The sequence below is a fragment of the Dermacentor andersoni genome, chromosome 8 (assembly GCF_023375885.2).
Source record: "Dermacentor andersoni chromosome 8, qqDerAnde1_hic_scaffold, whole genome shotgun sequence".
Taxonomy (NCBI): Eukaryota; Metazoa; Arthropoda; class Arachnida; order Ixodida; family Ixodidae; genus Dermacentor; species Dermacentor andersoni.
The window spans coordinates 106,268,603-106,286,056 of NC_092821.1; the positions used below are offsets into that span (position 1 = coordinate 106,268,603).

The 17,454-nt window shown below is 47.8% G+C and overlaps 1 protein-coding gene across 1 annotated transcript in view; it reads left to right on the forward strand.

The window, feature by feature from the left end:
* Nmdar2 (NMDA receptor 2) overlaps nucleotides 1–17,454 on the forward strand; it is a 245,527-nt gene that overhangs the window by 181,317 nt on the left and 46,756 nt on the right. The window contains exons 5-6 of the mRNA XM_050177057.3: nucleotides 899–1,080; nucleotides 1,787–1,967. Of these exons, the coding sequence (XP_050033014.2) occupies nucleotides 899–1,080; nucleotides 1,787–1,967 (363 nt within the window). The remainder of the gene's footprint in view (nucleotides 1–898; nucleotides 1,081–1,786; nucleotides 1,968–17,454) is intronic.

Consider the following 17,454-nt stretch of genomic DNA (forward strand, 5'->3'; position numbering starts at 1 on the left):
TTAAGTTCCGGGGTTTTACGTACAAAACATTTAGGAGCCATTTCAATCCGATGGTTAACGTCCAGCGAAACTGTGGCATATCACACATCACACATTACAAAGGTAACTCTATTTAATTTCATCATTTGGTAATGAAAGTCACGATAGCTTTCTGATTACTGTCATAAACAGTGATTGGTTCGGCTACAGCTTAAGACAGAACCTAAGACAGTTGTTGAGTAGTTGAGCGACTTGGATTGGTGTGTCACTTCAAACCAAACTTCTCTAGCACAAATTGAGTGAACCTATTCTTGTCTGGTTTTGAAATGCTCTAATTGGAAGTTTTCAACGATGATCACAGGGGTGCTGCCATCACGGCTAACCCATGCAAAGTGCGTGGTCACCAACTTCTCGATATCGCACTTGGGTATGCCTGGAGATATATGCACACTGGACATCACAATTTTCCTTCTTTCGTTTGTACGGCACAGGCACCCATCGCTACAGTCGCTGCCACTTTCCTCTTGCGAGCCAAGAGAACAACTGTACGCACATTTTGTAGCCATGAACGTTACGGGGGTATGAGCCATTGTTTCCGGGGGTACGAGCCATTGATGACGACAGTTTTTGATACGTTGTTGTGTATGTTGTATGTGCGGGATTAGAAACAATGTAAGCACTGTTCGCTTGGCTTTGTTGAGTGCTTGTAGCCTCTGCCCTACGGGGCTACGAGCCATCGATGATGACAGTTTTGTTGACGCTCACGAAAGATACGCGGAACACTAGCCATTGCACAGATTCGCTCTAAGAGAATTGTTAGCGACGTCAGCGTTCCCGATTATTCGACCTCTCTGGCCGGTACCGTGCTGCAATGAGCGCGTAACGAAAAAGAAAAAAAGAAATTCGTTTTCATTTGCAGAACTTGACGTTCGGTGCCATCTTTCCGGACACGTCGCTGCTCAGCCAGCAGCGCAAGTACCAGCAGAAGCTGCGCGACGGCGTCTCCTCCATGACCCGCGGTGGCCGGGGTGGCCTGCGCTTCATGCAGCTGTTCTCGGTTCACGCCAAGGCGGTCCGCATGCCACTGCAGCCGACGCCCAAGTGAGTGCTGATAGGCTGCAACGTTGGACAGGAGAAGGACACTTTAGTGAAGATGGAGAAAAAGAAATGATGCTAGGTCGACCGGGAAAGTGCTAGGTCTGTTGCCTGCTGCTCTTCGTGGGGTTAAGGCAAATCTGTTTTGCGGAATTGCGCAAGGTGAGGGAAGGTTCACGAAAGGAAAACAAAATAATGTGCAACTGGATACGTAAGCCTGAATCTACAAAAAGAAACCCACGCCAGTTTCTCGGAAACAAAGCTTCGCAGTTGAACAAAACTTCGTCCTTGTCCGGTCCTGGTTCGTCCTCTCCGGGGTGGTCGCTCCACCATCTGAGCTAACCAGTAGGCAAGGAGATCGCAGCGCGAGGGCAAATTAGTCGACAAATCGAAGCACAAAGACAAAGAACGTGGCAAATCAGTTCTGCGAAATTCCGCAAGGTGGAGGAAAGCTCATGAAAGAAAAAAAACATTGACGATTATTTCGCCGATTACGCGCACGCACGCACGCACGCGCACATACACACACACGCACACGCACACACACACACACACACACACACACACCTAAGGTTCCCATCCACTCTCTCTCGCTACGACCTAACCGGCCTCCCACGCCTCCCGCACATACACACATACACATTTTTATGCTAGCGCAATAAAAAAGTCCGTTCCTAACTTCCTAACTTATTTCTTTTTCGTGTGGCTGCAGAGACATTCTGCGTCGGTTGTGCGAAGACCTGCTCCCAGATGACGTTGTGGCCGTGCTGTACCTGACCAACTCGGCCGTGTTTGGAAGCAACGCGGCCTCGGTGCAGTACGTGCTCCAGCTTCTCGGCTACCTCGGCGTCCCCGTCATAGCCTGGAACGCCGACAACATCGCTCTCGACCAGGTACGCTGGGAACGTTGGTGCTCTAAGAGGGCGAGGAGGAGGAATCTTGCGCAGCAGTGGCTTTTAGTTTGCTTGGTCGTGACGGCTTGGACTTTGCATGCACGTGGGCCGACGTAGGCATTTAGAATAAATCCTTCTGTAAGCATTGTGTCTTATACGATCTGTTCTTCGCCTAGCGTTTTATTTTGGTGCCTGTGTGTCAACTTGAACCGTGGCGAACTTCAAGCTGGACGTGATTGAAGAGGCTGGAAGCGCGTAGCGATGGATTCACACTATGTGTTTGGAACAAGACTTCTGATACTATCGAAAGCAGAATTCTGCAATGCATTCCGACAGGTACTGTTAAACATTTAATTAGCGCTTTAGATTTGTAGAGAAAGACAAGCTACTTCACATCAAATCGTGCCACTTTTCCTGCGGGCTATCCTACTTAAACTGCTATTTGTAGTATTCGTTGGCGAATATGCCTGAGGTTACCAAAGTTCATGTTGGAGCGTGGGCACTGAAAAATGCAAGCTTCGACATTAGCGCGGGAAAGAAACTTTGCTCAAGAGATAGAAAAAAGTCATAGCTTATGGACTAGCTCTAGCTTGTGAGAACTGTTCGTACGTGCAGAGCTAATTGAGAGCTTTAGGTTGTCCGTAGACGCGTTGCCATTTACGGAATACGACGCCTGTAGCGACATCTTGTGACAGTGAGTTCAACCAGAGCCCGCAAACCTAATACTGCAGCGACTTACTATAGTCTACTTAACTCCTGGCGTACGTCATCATTACAGCAATATAATCGTTAACATGCAGTGCTCTTATCATTTTCATTTGACGAAAACGCTTATGCTAAGACAAAAAAAAAAATACTTGAAAGAAATGAACTGTATCAGGACAAAGCGTCCCTAGATGTCGCTACAGGCTGTGCAGCTGCCGTCGACGGCTCCGGTAACCAGGTAATCCGTAAACGGTGAAGGTTTACGGAGACGATAAAATGCTCTACTGACACCACTTCCGTTTCAGGATCGACACGCAAAGCATGTTGGGACCTATGAAAGTTTAGTAGAGTTCTTCTCGCGCATTATTATGGAAGTTGATCTAATTCTTGCGTCTCTTTTGCGGTCGTCGTTTGAAACAAGCGTGAAGCCATGTTGCCGTGCAATTTAGATAAAACAACGTAGGCGGTACAGGCGGTGGAAATCATATAGTAATCATAGAGAGCATCGTACTCTTTATTTTGCCTGGATCGTGCTCGGATATGGCATGTTGCATATTGTGTCTGTGAAAGAAGGTGCATAGGTGCTTGCCATTTAGCATGTAAAAAAAAAGATATGAATATAATACATGTACCATTGCTTAAAATGCCGTGTACACGACTTGTACCCGCATCATACCAGTAGTTATTGCTGACCGTCGAGTAAGACACGCTCAGGTGGAACATTGCGGAAACAAATAAGCAGTAAAGACGAGAGGATGATGCAGAGTAAACGTCTAAGACATGAACAGCTTTTGAGAACGCGCCTGATCTTTGTAATTTAAGAACATAGTGCGGAAAATTACACAGGTCGCTCGTGCAAGATTTCAAAGCGGCACGTGATTTCGTACACTTCTGTAGCCTTCGGAAGTTTCAAATTAAGAAGGTGCCTGACTTTGCGTGAAATAAATGCGATGACAGAGGCAAGCGTCAATGGCATATTGTCGCCGCGCTTTAAAAGGACTGACTGTTGGGGTACATGGTCTGGCATCCCAACCGTGGTAACTCGGTGCAAATTAGTGTACAAATCCTGCCGTAAAGCAGGGAAGGACGACCTCTATACTCTAAGAAATTTTTACGTACTTTTCGGATTGTATCTCGCCCTCGAACAGTATTCGTCACCTATCTTGCTTGCGTTTTCTTTCATGAAGACAATGCCCCGTCAGGCCGATAACGTTCATGCTGTTCCTGACCTGGAGCCGGCTGGTGCGCAGCGTTGAACAAAGGAAATGCGCGCGAAATAGATGAGGATTATTGTTTGGGGACAAGATAATCTACAAAGGCGTTCATCCGTCGTTAACATCCGATGCTACCAGAACCCATGTGACCAAGTGATGACGTCACGTTCCGGGCGCCGGACCTGCTGCAGCTCGCACAGCGAAATGCTATGGAAAGCCACAGCGCCCGACAGACGTAGTGGCCCACACCCAAAAGATCGATTTTCCCCCATTCGAAAATTGGCTTCACCCATGCTCAAAACCGACCCGGCCCACACGTAAAATGGACTTGACCCGCCCTCACTGTGGGTGGCCCACAAGTGAACTTGACCTTGCACGAATTCGAAAAATGAGTTAACCGACGTTCAAAACCGACCTGGCCCACTCCCAAAATTGACATGTCCCATGCACCCCTGAAATTGGCGTTTCCCAATTCGAGCCCACGATCAAGTGAAATGTATCGCGCGGAAGAGTCATACTGCTTTCGCTTTCAGTGCACGTAAGGAGACTTGAGCGCCTCTGTAACTTTAATGCCGTAGCCTGCGCAGTGATGCGACGATGTAACGGGACGCTTGTTCTCCACCTAGTCGAGGAAATGGAAGAGGAACGGGACAGTCCAACTGTTTGTAATGCCATCTCAGCTGCGCAGTTAAGAAAACTCGTCACAGAGTTCCACCATGCATAAAGCTTTTCCGTAATAAGTTGTTGCTTCGTCGTGGAAACGTGCGAAGGGAAAGGAAAATCAAATATTCGGCTGTAAAAATGTAAGTGGCACCTTCTTGTGTCATTCTGAAGCCAAAACAACAGAGCATTTGAGCGGATGAACTAAAGTGGTTAACACGTGTGCGTATATAATTTTTCTGCCACTGTGATTTTAACTTTAATCGACCACGCTTCTACGGAAAGGGTGATTTAGCTTTGCCCTGCGCATTTGAGAGTAACGCTACTAACGCTAACGCATGATAGTTGGAGCGCTATTATGCTGTCCGAAACACCTCTTACTGCGACGCACAGTTTGGTGTATTAATGGCGTATTAACTCTTGCGAAGGGGTATATTGTCTTGCGCATGTTTACATTTGAACATGTGTAAGCACGTATACTACGGTACACGGTAAAAAATAATTGACTCCCCATTCCGGCCCCGCGAAAATAGATGTCCAGCGAAGCTGTTGAAAACCGCCACTACAACTGCTGAGGCTGGTGTGCAAACCTTTATTGCTCCCTTCCTCCTCCAGCGCATTGTTCAGCCACAGGAGAATGTGGACGTGCAGGACTTCCCTTGTGTTGGAATTCTATGGCAGTACGGCCAGCGGCAGCACTCCGCCGCTGGTCGTATTGCCGTTTCTTTTTCCCATTGCCCGCTTTCCGTATTGAGCTGCTTCCTGGGAGTCGTAACTATGCGTTGCCTGCCCATAGCAGTGCTGCAACATGAATGAAATCACTTGCTGGCTGGGTGAAAGGCTAGTGACGTCACTCCCCACGTCGCAAGCTGCCGTCGCCGCGGCACCTTGCGCATCAGTAATCTTCACCAGAAAACCTATACGCTGAGCGCTACGAGCTTTGCATCGTTAGCAGGAGCAGCTTATAATCAATTATGTGGCTTTTGATGCTGGTTTTGTGGTTGTTCTTTATTGGAACGAATACTGCGCTGTATGCTGTATGCATGATACCAAAGGATGTATGCAGTGCTCGCTTCCATCGCTGAGGTTTTTTTTTTTTTTCGTGAGGACGGCGCCTTGAAAAATCCCGCCCTACTACAGGTTAACAGTTTCTCTGTAGAACAAAGTAGTTTATCAGACAGTTCGTGCGTGGACTGACAAGTCCATTTCCTTGACGTTGCAAGAAACTGAGCTGGAGAGGGACTTACCCCTTCCTGACAATGAGCCGCACAGCGTGACAGCCAACGGCTTTCAAGGGGCCTTGGCACTGTTTAAAAAGACCTTTATTTTATATTGCTTTTCTTACTTGCTTTCTCTTAATGTTGGTGGTTCCCTCAACGCAGCAACACCCTGTCGAACAAACGCTATTAAAAAGAAATAATTGAAGAAAGTGTCCGTGGATCATTTGGCAATGTATATAGCGATGATAGGAAATGCAAGCAGGAAACAGTGACCATGTATGAGAACGAGGCTTCGCCTCTTGAGAAACAAGCAGCAAGTTTATAGGGAGACGCCCACTGTGCGCTGACGTGCGTCCTCTAGCACCTTTATTAAATTTAGTCCAATCCAATTTGTTCTATACTACGATGCTGGTACAATGGCGCAACATAAGCAGTCGCCTTCAGAAGAACAGAAACCTGGGTAAGTTGGTGTATACAAATCTTGAGCAAGTGGAAGCAGACGATCGAGGATCGCTGTTTGTCCTTGTTTTTTTGTTTGTCTTCCCGTGCCTGTTGGCACTTGGTCTTCAAGATTGGTGGTGTTGCTTAAGGAAAACGTCAAGAGCGCTGATGACGTCAATAATATTACGATATGATTCCGCGAGAGACGAGCCGCCGCGAGAACGACGAAGAAGTTGGTCGGTGCCCTCGGCACGAGCGAGTGTCAGCCTGGCTGACACTCGCTCCTTCACAGAAAAGCTACGGGAACTGTTCGGCGACCCCATTGGCCGCAAGGCTGCCGCGAGAAAGGCTCTTGCGTCTCGTGTTCAGTCACCTACAGAGCCATACGTCTCCTACATCCTCGACGTCTTGGCTCTATGCCGTAAAGCTGACGATCATATGTCCGAAGGAGATAAAGTGGCACATGTGCTAAAAGGCATCGCCGACGATGCTTTCAATTTGCTTGTTTTCGGCAACGTGTCGACTATCGACGCCATTATAAAAGAATGCCGTCGCCTTGAACAGGCTAAGAGCCGCCGTATCTCAAACCACATTGCGCGCCTACCCAACACTGCTGCTACGTCGACATGTGAGGGTCGACCTCGTCAGACCACCACCTGTGACGACGTCACCCGCATTGTTCGCCGCGAACTCGAGGCCGCCTCTTTGCCAGCCTTCTCCTCGCCGCATCCCGATCCGCCAGCAACCACCATTGCGATGATTCAGGCTGTCGTCAGACAGGAATTTGAAAACATGGGTCTGAACACCGTGTGTTCCACGTCTCGACCCAGCGTTCCCCAGTTATCTAGCGGCCCTCCTCGTCCCCGGCAGTCCTTTTCTGCCACATCTCGCCGCAACCCATCCGAATGGCGTACACCTGATGACAGGCCGATCTGCTTCCATTGCTGTCGCATCGGCCACGTCGCCCGTCACTGCCGCAACCGATGGCCACCACCTCCTCGGACTTACGCCCCCACTTATTCCCGCACCTTTGGACCTTCTGTACCCTATGCCACCCGCCATGAACCTACTACTGCTGATGTCCCTGCTCCGAACCTTCGCTACAGCCGCTCGCCCTCACCTCGACGCCACCAGTCTCGTTCGCCCCAACCCCGCCGCTTTTCTTCGCCGCCTATCGCCTCCCGCAGCCAGCCGGAAAACTAGGCACTGCAGCTTCTGGAGGTGAAGCTGCGTTGTCGACCCTGCCCTCAAATCCTCTGCTCACGTTACCTACTAACCGAAACCTTCTTGACGTTGACGTTGACGGCTATCCTGTCACGGCACTCATCGATACAGGAGCGCATCTTTCTATTATGAGTGCTGCCTTCCGACGACGACTGAACAAGCTCCTCACCCCAGCGTCGGCACGCGTCGTCCGCGTTGCGGATGGCGGTACTGTGCCTATCATCGGCATGTGTACGGCACGTGTCAGCATCGCCGGCCGCCACATTCCTGTACTCTTCACCGTAATTGCTCATTGCCCCCACGACCTTATTCTCGGCCTCGATTTTCTCTCCGCCCATTCTGCCCTAATTGACTGCTCTTCCAGTACCCTTCGCCTCGAGTTGCCGATGCTCGCAGAACCTTCTGACTCACCCCATTGCCGCTTACGCTCCACCGGCTTTCTTCGCCTGCCGCCAAAGTCCATAGCCTACATTGAACTGTTGTCTTTCCCACCAGTTTCTGATGGCGAGTACCTCGTCACTCCTCTGCCCGACATCCCACTCCAGTATGACGTCACCGTGCCTCACAGTATAGTTACTATTACTGCGAACCACACTCGCATGCCTGTCAGTAACTTTGGATTGGCAAAGCAAATTCTACCGCAAGGTATTTGCCTTGCCACCATTGATTGTCTCGGCGACCAATACGTGGCAGCGCTATCGACCGATGGCTCTCGCGACCTTAGCATGCCCATCGCGCCAGCTTTGGGCGTCGATCCCAACATAAAGAAAATGGTTGCGACGGACCTGTCCTCTACGCAGGCTGAAAACCTTTGCGAAGTATTATCGTCCTACCGCGATATTTTCGACTTTGACGATCGCCCTTTAGGCCAGACGCTCGCGGTCAAGCATCGCATTCTTACTGGCGATGCTGTGCCTATTCACCGACGACCGTATCGAGTTTCTGTGTCGGAACGCCGAATAATTCAAGATGAAGTGAACAAAATGCTTGATAAAAACATCATTGAGCCTTCATCGAGTCCCTGGGCGTCCCCTGTGGTGTTGGTTAAGAAGAAGGACGGCACGTGGCGCTTCTGTGTTGATTACCGTCACCTGAACAGCATTACAAAAAAGGACGTCTACCCGCTCCCACGCATAGACGACGCCCTTGATTGCCTTCACGGTTCCAGATATTTCTCGTCTATTGATCTTCGTTCGGGATATTGGCAGATTGCTGTTGACGACATGGACAAAGAAAAAACCGCGTTCATCACACCTGATGGCCTATACCAATTTAAAGTAATGCCGTTTGGATTATGCAACGCCCCTGCCACCTTTGAGCGTATGATGGACTCCTTGCTCCAAGGTTTCAAATGGTCCACATGCCTCTGCTACCTCGACGACGTCATCGTCTTCTCGCCAACGTTCGATACTCACCTTGAGCGTCTCACAGCTATACTAGATGTATTTCGAAAGGCGAAGCTACAACTTAACTCATCCAAATGTCGTTTTGGCCACAGACAAATTACTCTTCTGGGCCATCTAGTTGACGCTTCTGGAGTACAGCCTGACCCCGACAAAACTCGCGCTGTCCGAGAGTTTCCGGTTCCGAAGACAGCCGCAGATGTTCGAAGTTTTGTAGGGCTGTGCTCATACTTTCGTCGTTTTGTTCAAGATTTTGCGACAATTGCTAGGCCCCTAACTAATCTTTTGAAGAAAGGCGTACAATTCTCGTGGGGTACTGCGGAAGCCGCCGCCTTCTCTCGTCTCGTCACTCTTCTAACCTCACCACCCATTCTCGCCCACTTCGACCCTGATGCCCCTACAGAATTGCGTACAGATGCCAGCGGTCATGGCGTAGGTGCCGTCTTAGCCCAGCGTCAGCGTGGCCAGGATCGCGTAATTGCTTATGCGAGCCGCCTCCTCACACCATCGGAACGCAACTATTCCATTACGGAACGCGAATGCCTTGCTGTTGTCTGGGCGGTTGCAAAGTTCCGTCCTTACCTTTACGGTCGCCCTTTTTCCGTAGTCACTGACCATCATGCTCTTTGCTGGCTCTCATCGCTAAAAGATCCTACAGGCCGGCTTGGTCGATGGGCTTTGAGGCTACAGGAATTTTCATATTCCGTGGCGTACAAGTCTGGCCGCCTGCACCAAGACGCTGACAGTTTGTCGCGTTACCCTGTCGACGACTCTGACTCCTCGAATATTACCAGCGCTTCTTGCGTATTCTCGGTATCCCAGCTGCTTCATTTCGCCGACGAGCAACGCCGTGACGCCTACATCAGAGCACTCATCGACCGTTTTGAACACTCTCCGGCCGATGCTACTCTACGCCTCTTCGTCCTCCGCGACGGTACTCTGTACCGTCGTAACCTTCATCCAGACGGCTCTGAGTTCCTGCTTGTAGTACCTAAACACCTCCGCTCCACCGTTCTTGAAGAGCTTCACGACGCACCAACGGCAGGACACCTCGGCGTATCTCGAACCTATGACCGTGTACGTCGCCGTTTTTTCTGGCCGGGCCTTGCCCGTTCCGTACGACGTTACGTCGCCGCTTGTGAACTTTGCCAACGACGCAAGAAGCCTTCCCAGCTCCCCGCTGGTTACCTGCAGCCGCTCGACATCCCTGCCGAGCCCTTCCATCGTGTCGGCTTGGACCTTCTAGGCCCATTTCCGGAATCTACATCAGGAAACAAGTGGGTTGCAGTCGCGGTGGACTACGCGACCCGCTACGCCGTAACCCGTGCTCTTCCGACCAGTTGTGCAACTGATGTTGCGGACTTCCTGCTACATGATATCATATTGATGCATGGTGCTCCGCGTCAATTGCTTACAGACCGCGGCCGCACCTTTTTGGCCAAAGTCATTGACGACATCATGCGTGCCTGCTCAATACAGCATAAATTTACCACCTCCTACCACCCCCAAACGAACGGCCTCACTGAGCGTTTGAACCGCACCCTTACAGACATGCTATCCAAATACGTTTCCGACGACCACCGTGACTGGGACCTGGCTCTACCTTACATTACCTTTGCATATAACTCTTCCCGTCTCGAAACTGCTGGCTTTTCCCCGTTTTACCTCTTGTATGGCCGCGAACCGACGCTACCACTGGACACTGTGCTTCCGTCCGCCACAGCTTCAACTAGCGATTATGCCCGTGATGCAATCGCCCATGCTGACCATGCTCGCCAACTTGCGCGCGCTCGTCTACAAGTGTCGCAAGACAAGCAGAAACAACGCTACGACCTCCGTCACCGTGATGTCCATTTTGTGCCCGGAGCCCTCGTGTTGCTTTGGTCACCATCCCGTAAAGTCGGCCTTTGTGAAAAACTGCTTTTCTGTTACACAGGCCCATATCGCGTGATACGCAAAGTGACCGATGTCACCTATGAAATCGTGCTAGCCACGCCCACGACGTCCTCCGCTGTGACCACCAGTGACATTGTCCACGTTGCCCGACTCAAGCCCTACAACTCTCCATGCCCCTTGGATATTTAACAGCACCGTGACGGTGCTTTTGCCGCCGGGGGGTAATATTACGATATGATTCCGCGAGAGACGAGCCGCCGCGAGAACGACGAAGAAGTTGGTCGGTGCCCTCGGCACGAGCGAGTGTCAGCCTGGCTGCCTGGCTCCAGTGTAAATAGCCTGTAAATAGCATCTCTCGTCTGTGTCTTTCCACACGTAACAATATATTTGTGAAGCTTATAAAAGCAAGGGGAGCAACACGGACAGACTCCTTTCCCACCCGTGCCGACGCATGCGCAATCCAGAGCACAGACGTCGTGTCAAAGCTGCCAGAACTCCAGTGACAGAGGTCAACTAGAAGACTGTGGGGGTCTTCATTGCGTGCGATCTTCACCTTGCAGCGTATAAAATCGCGTAGAAAGATTTTGGGGCCACATGTAATTTGTCCCATTCCTCAAATGTGACGTTCCACTATTCCCACTATTCTCAATAGGAATTGTAAAGTCGGGCCCGTTGTTTGGGGATTTCTTGTTTTACAACGCTTGCAGAATGTGCTCACAGAAATAGCCTTTTACTGCCGCGTACGTATGCTTGACATAAATTTTGTGTTGTTCAGCTTGTATGTCTGTGCCAAGTGAGCTAGGCGACAAATTCAAACGTTAAAAGTGCTCAGTTCTTACCGAGTCTTCCCAATGTACTTCAAAGGGTGGGCTCCCGTTAGTAAGCAGTTGATAGTAGCGCTCGTTCTAGTTATGTTTTGTATACGTGTCTCTGTATTTCTTTGCGCTAAGTTGCCACAGTCTAAATCGTGTTGCTCTGCTCTAGATTATATTACCGTCACGCGAATTTCGGACAGGCCGCCATTGGAATATGAACCTGGCAACGTTTAACGCTAGAACGTTATCTAGTGAGGCGAGTCTAGCAGTGCTATTGGAGGAATTAGAGGGCAGTAAATGGGATATAATAGGGCTCAGTGAAGTTAGGAGGCCAAAAGAAGCATATACAGTGCTAAAAAGTGGGCACGTCCTGTGCTACCGCGGCCTAGAGGAAAGAAGAGAACTAGGAGTCGGATTCCTGATTAATAAGAATATAGCTGGTAACATACAGGAATTCTATAGTATTAACGAGAGGGTGGCAAGTCTTGTTGTTAAACTTAATAAGAGGTACAAAATGAAGATTGTACAAGTCTACGCCCCTACATCCAGTCATGATGACCAGGAAGTCGAATGCTTCTATGAAGACGTGGAATCGGCGATGGGTAGAGTGAAAACCAAATACACTATACTAATGGGCGACTTTAATGCCAAGGTAGGCAAGAAGCAGGCTGGAGACAAGGCAGTGGGGGAATATGGCATAGGCACTAGGAATAGCAGGGGGGAGTTATTAGTCGAGTTTGCGGAACAGAATAATATGAGGATAATGAATACTTTCTTCCGCAAGCGGGATAGCCGAAAGTGGACGTGGAGGAGCCCGAACGGCGAGACTAGAAATGAAATAGACTTCATACTCTGCGCTAACCCTGGCATCATACAAGATGTGGACGTGCTCGGCAAGGTGCGCTGCAGTGACCACAGGATGGTAAGAACTCGAATTAGCCTAGACCTGAGGAGGGAACGGAAGAAACTGGTACATAAGAAGCCGATCAATGAGTTAGCGGTAAGAGGGAAAATAGAGGAATTCCAGATCAAGCTAGAGAACAGGTATTCGGCTTTAACTCAGGAAGAGGACCTCCTCAGTGTTGAAGCAATGAACGACAATCTTGTGGGCATCATTAAGAAGTGTGCAATGGAAGTCGGTGGTAACTCGATTAGGCAGGATACCAGTAAACTATCGCAGGCGACGAAAGATATGATCAAGAAACGCCAATGTATGAAAGCCTCTAACCCTACAGCTAGAATAGAACTGGCAGAACTTTCGAAGTTAATCAACAAGCGTAAGACAGCTGACATAAGGAAGTATAATATGGATAGAATTGAACATGCTCTCAGGAACGGCGGAAGCCTAAAAACAGTGAAGAAGAAACTAGGAATTGGCAGGAATCAGATGTATGCGTTAAGAGACAAAGCCGGCAATATCATTACTAATATGGATGAGATAGTTCAAGTGGCTGAGGAGTTCTATAGAAATTTATACAGTACCAGTGGCACCCACGACGATAATGGAAGAGAAAATAGTCTAGAGGAATTCGAAGTCCCAAAGGTAACGCCGGAAGAAGTAAAGAAAGCCTTGGGAGAAATGCAAAGGGGGAAGGCAGCTGGGGAGGATCAGGTAACAGCAGATTTGTTGAAGGATGGTGGGCAGATTGTTCTAGAGAAACTGGCCACCCTGTATACGCAATGCCTCATGACGTCGAGCGTACCGGAATCTTGGAAGAACGCTAACATAATCCTAATCCATAAGAAAGGGGACGCCAAAGAGTTGAAAAATTATAGACCGATCAGCTTACTGTCCGTTGCCTACAAAATATTTACTAAGGTAATCGCAAATAGAATCAGGAACACCTTAGACTTCTGTCAAGCAAAGGACCAGGCAGGATTCCGTAAAGGCTACTCAACAATAGATCATATTCACACTATCAATCAGGTGATAGAGAAATGTGCGGAATATAACCAACCCTTATATATAGCTTTCATTGATTATGAGAAAGCGTTTGATTCTGTCGAAACCTCAGCAGTCATGGAGGCATTAAGGAATCAGGGTGTAGACGAGCCGTATGTAAAAATACGGAAAAATATCTATAGCGGCTCCACAGCCACCGTAGTCCTCCATAAAGAAAGCAACAAAATCCCAATAAAGAAAGGCGTCAGGCAGGGAGATACGATCTCTCCAATGCTATTCACAGCGTGTTTACAGGAGGTATTCAGAGACCTGGATTGGGAAGAATTGGGGATAAAAATTGATGGAGAATACCTTAGTAACTTGCGATTCGCTGATGATATTGCCTTGCTTAGTAACTCAGGGGACCAATTGCAATGCATGCTCACTGACCTGGAGAGGCAAAGCAGAAGAGTGGGTCTAAAAATTAATCTGCAGAAAACTAAAGTAGTGTTTAACAGTCTCGGAAGAGAACAGCAATTTACAATAGGCAGCGAGGCACTGGAAGTCGTAAGGGAATACATCTACTTAGGGCAGGTAGTGACGGCGGATCCGGATCATGAGACGGAAATAATCAGAAGAATAAGAATGGGCTGGGGTGCGTTTGGCAGGCATTCTCAGATCATGAACAGCAGGTTGCCATTATCCCTCAAGAGAAAAGTGTATAATAGCTGTGTCTTACCAGTACTCACCTACGGGGCAGAAACCTGGAGGCTTACGAAAAGGGTTCTACTCAAATTGAGGACGACGCAACGAGCTATGGAAAGAAGAATGATAGGTGTAACGTTAAGGGATAAGAAAAGAGCAGATTGGGTGAGGGAACAAACGCGAGTTAATGACATCTTAGTTGAAATCAAGAAAAAGAAATGGGCATGGGCAGGACATGTAATGAGGAGGGAAGATAACCGATGGTCATTAAGGGTTACGGACTGGATCCCAAGGGAAGGGAAGCGTAGCAGGGGGCGGCAGAAAGTTAGGTGGGCGGATGAGATTAAGAAGTTTGCAGGGACGGCATGGCCGCAATTAGTACATGACCGGGGTTGTTGGAGAAGTATGAGAGAGGCCTTTGCCCTGCAGTGGGCGCAACCAGGCTGATGATGATGACGCGAATTTCGCTGAATATTTCCCCCTGCGGGCAAGTTATTCTGGTGCAGTCCCCTGGATCTAGAGTGTCCTTTTAGGACATTCAAGTTGCACGGCATTGCACTACGTTCTTCCACCTGCAATATACCCTTAAGTCGTTCTACGAATAGAACAGTAGGAGGACCCAGTACAGCAATTGAATTGAAATTTATCTGTACAAATACTTTTAAATTTATCTTGTGGCCAGAAACGAACGTTCGCCAAAACGAAATTCTTGTCACCCTGAGCTGACTTCGGGCTATCAAAAAAAAAAAAAAAGTATTGAAGAAAGTGTCCGTGGATCATCAGGCAATGTATGTACCGATCACAGAAAATGCGAGCAGGAAACAGTGACGATGCATGACAACGAGGCTTTGCCTCTTAAAAAACAAGCAACAAGTTTGTTTCTACCGAGAAAGCGAAACGCTGCTTTGAGCTTAAGGGCTCTGCCAAGAAACTCCAGGTGCTCGCATTCTTCAAAAGCCTATGCTTTTCTTTTTCAATTGAAAACCGTTGTTTACGCTTCCAGAAGCACGATACCGGAGCTCTACTGGTGGCGTTCTGTCACGTGTGAACAGTCCCAACCCTGGCGTGACTGCACACCGTTAGTTCTCCGGGATGTTTTGCTAATGGTAGGGGGTGGCGGCGCTGGAGAAACCCCTTTGGTGCATCCATTTCTCAGCCAGCTCTGACGGTGTGCGCGGGAAGACGGTAATCCATATTTAGAACCGACCGGGGCTGTCGAGTGAATCTGTCGTTCGTGCTGCCCCAGTGTGGAAACGACACGAACATGAATAAGTAGCGAACCGAAAAAGGGCCTGCCCTCACTGGTAGGTTTGTTTGAAATATGTCGACATTTTATACGGCGTGGTAGCGTGAATAACTCGCATTGCATCATACTACAGCTGAGTGATTGTAAAACAATGTCGTCGTGGTGTCTCATCATTCAATCGTTATCTGCCGACATCGCTTTATTGGAATCGCCGACGTACGTAACAGTGTGCTGTTACGTATGTTGGCGTAACAATATTATTAATCATTATGCATTATGTAATCAAGCTGCATGAGCTCCGTGCCACCAATGATGGGATTCAGGACTATCTGATAAGCGAACACAAAAACTGCTTAAATTCTGTATTTTTGTTGGAAGAGAAGCTAGAACTACAAGAAGAAATTGGTGAAAAATGTAATCCCAGTAACTTCATTTTCCGTTAACTTTGGGCTATTTTTCAATTCAATTCAATTCAGCTTTATTGAACATATGCCAGATGTTTGGAGCACGGACAAAAAGCCTGAAAAGGCTTGACTGGGTTCGTTTGCGGATCAGCATTCGCGGACTGAATCTCGAGAGGAACGAAGTCTGTGTCTCGCATAATAATAATAATACTACTACTACTAATAATAATAATAATAATAATAATAATAATAATAATATTAATAATAATAATAATAATAATAATAATAATAACTTCTTTATTTCCATCAATGATGGAGGAGACTGCGGGTAAAAGTCGCTTTAGAGGTAAGCGACTTGACTAGAGCCCGTAGCCTCCTTTACAAGGCAAACAGCGATTGAACAGGAGATATATATACAGAGCAATTGACTACATGCCAAATATGCACAAAAAATAAACGCAAAAACACAAATTACCTGAAAAACGCTCTACAATTATTTAAGAAAGATTGAGTGACAAAAATGTTCACGTAAACTCGTACATCAGTTGTATAAATATCAAGACTTGATTTCAGAAACAAACTTAAATGCACTTTGCGTGATCCGCGATTTGGAGTGCTAATTTTTGTAGTCTTGCAGCGAAATTCAGTTATCATTGATTAGGGTTCACACACTTGGAGCGTAAAAGCTTTTCAGGCAATCGGTTACGTGTCCGTGAGGTCGATTATTTGACAAACACGTTGCAAATGTGTTCCCTATGGTACACAATATTTTCAAGGAAGCATAGAAGGGTGAATGTATGCCCACTTTAGTGTTCAACCAAGTGCGAGTAGTAAATTCCTTGAAGTGCAGTCATTTCGCAAAATTCTGCAAAAAGTGTGCAACAGATAAACCAACAAAAATACTTTTTTTTTGGTCGTGGATATACTCACCTATGCAATAAGGTGCAAAATCGTAGACTTATTTGGAGACAAATAATACTTAACTTTGAGTGTCATTAGTCCAAATCTGCGAGTCATTCGGAAAGCTGCATAGAATGACATTTTCTGTGATTGAATACGTAACATTTTCTGATGAATTTCGCAAGATAACCTACCCGCTCGGTTTTCAGAAAAGCACATGACCAAGTAGACAGCAAATAACGAAAGTTATGACGATGATTTGTGTTGGAGTCCCATTCGAAACGTGGCGGCGACGAATAATCAACTAGCGAATCAGATATCGCATAGGTGCATAGCTCTCTAGTATTTCACCTCCCTATCTTTGACGTTTTCTCTCTTCATTGGAACCTCTACCTCTATGTATATCCACATAAAATAAGCCACATTCGTTACAGTGCCATTGATAGGCAACTAGAAAATATTGCCGCAAAATAGTATGTGCAGCCCGTTGTAGTGCAACTGTTTTGCACGCATTCCGCTAAGGCTGTGGGCCATATGCACAGGCGACAGTGGTTTTCTTTTTGTCCCCTATCCAGCCTTTGAACACCGAACTATGAGCGCCACCAACGAAATATGCACAAGCCCAACTATCTCCCATACTATCTGCCACCGATGCTTTCCCATGCGGAAAACAATCCGAACGCAGTCCCAATTTCTGGGTATTACTTCTGCCGTTACTCGTAGATGCCATTACCAAGACACGAAATGACATACGGTTAAGTCAAGACGGTAA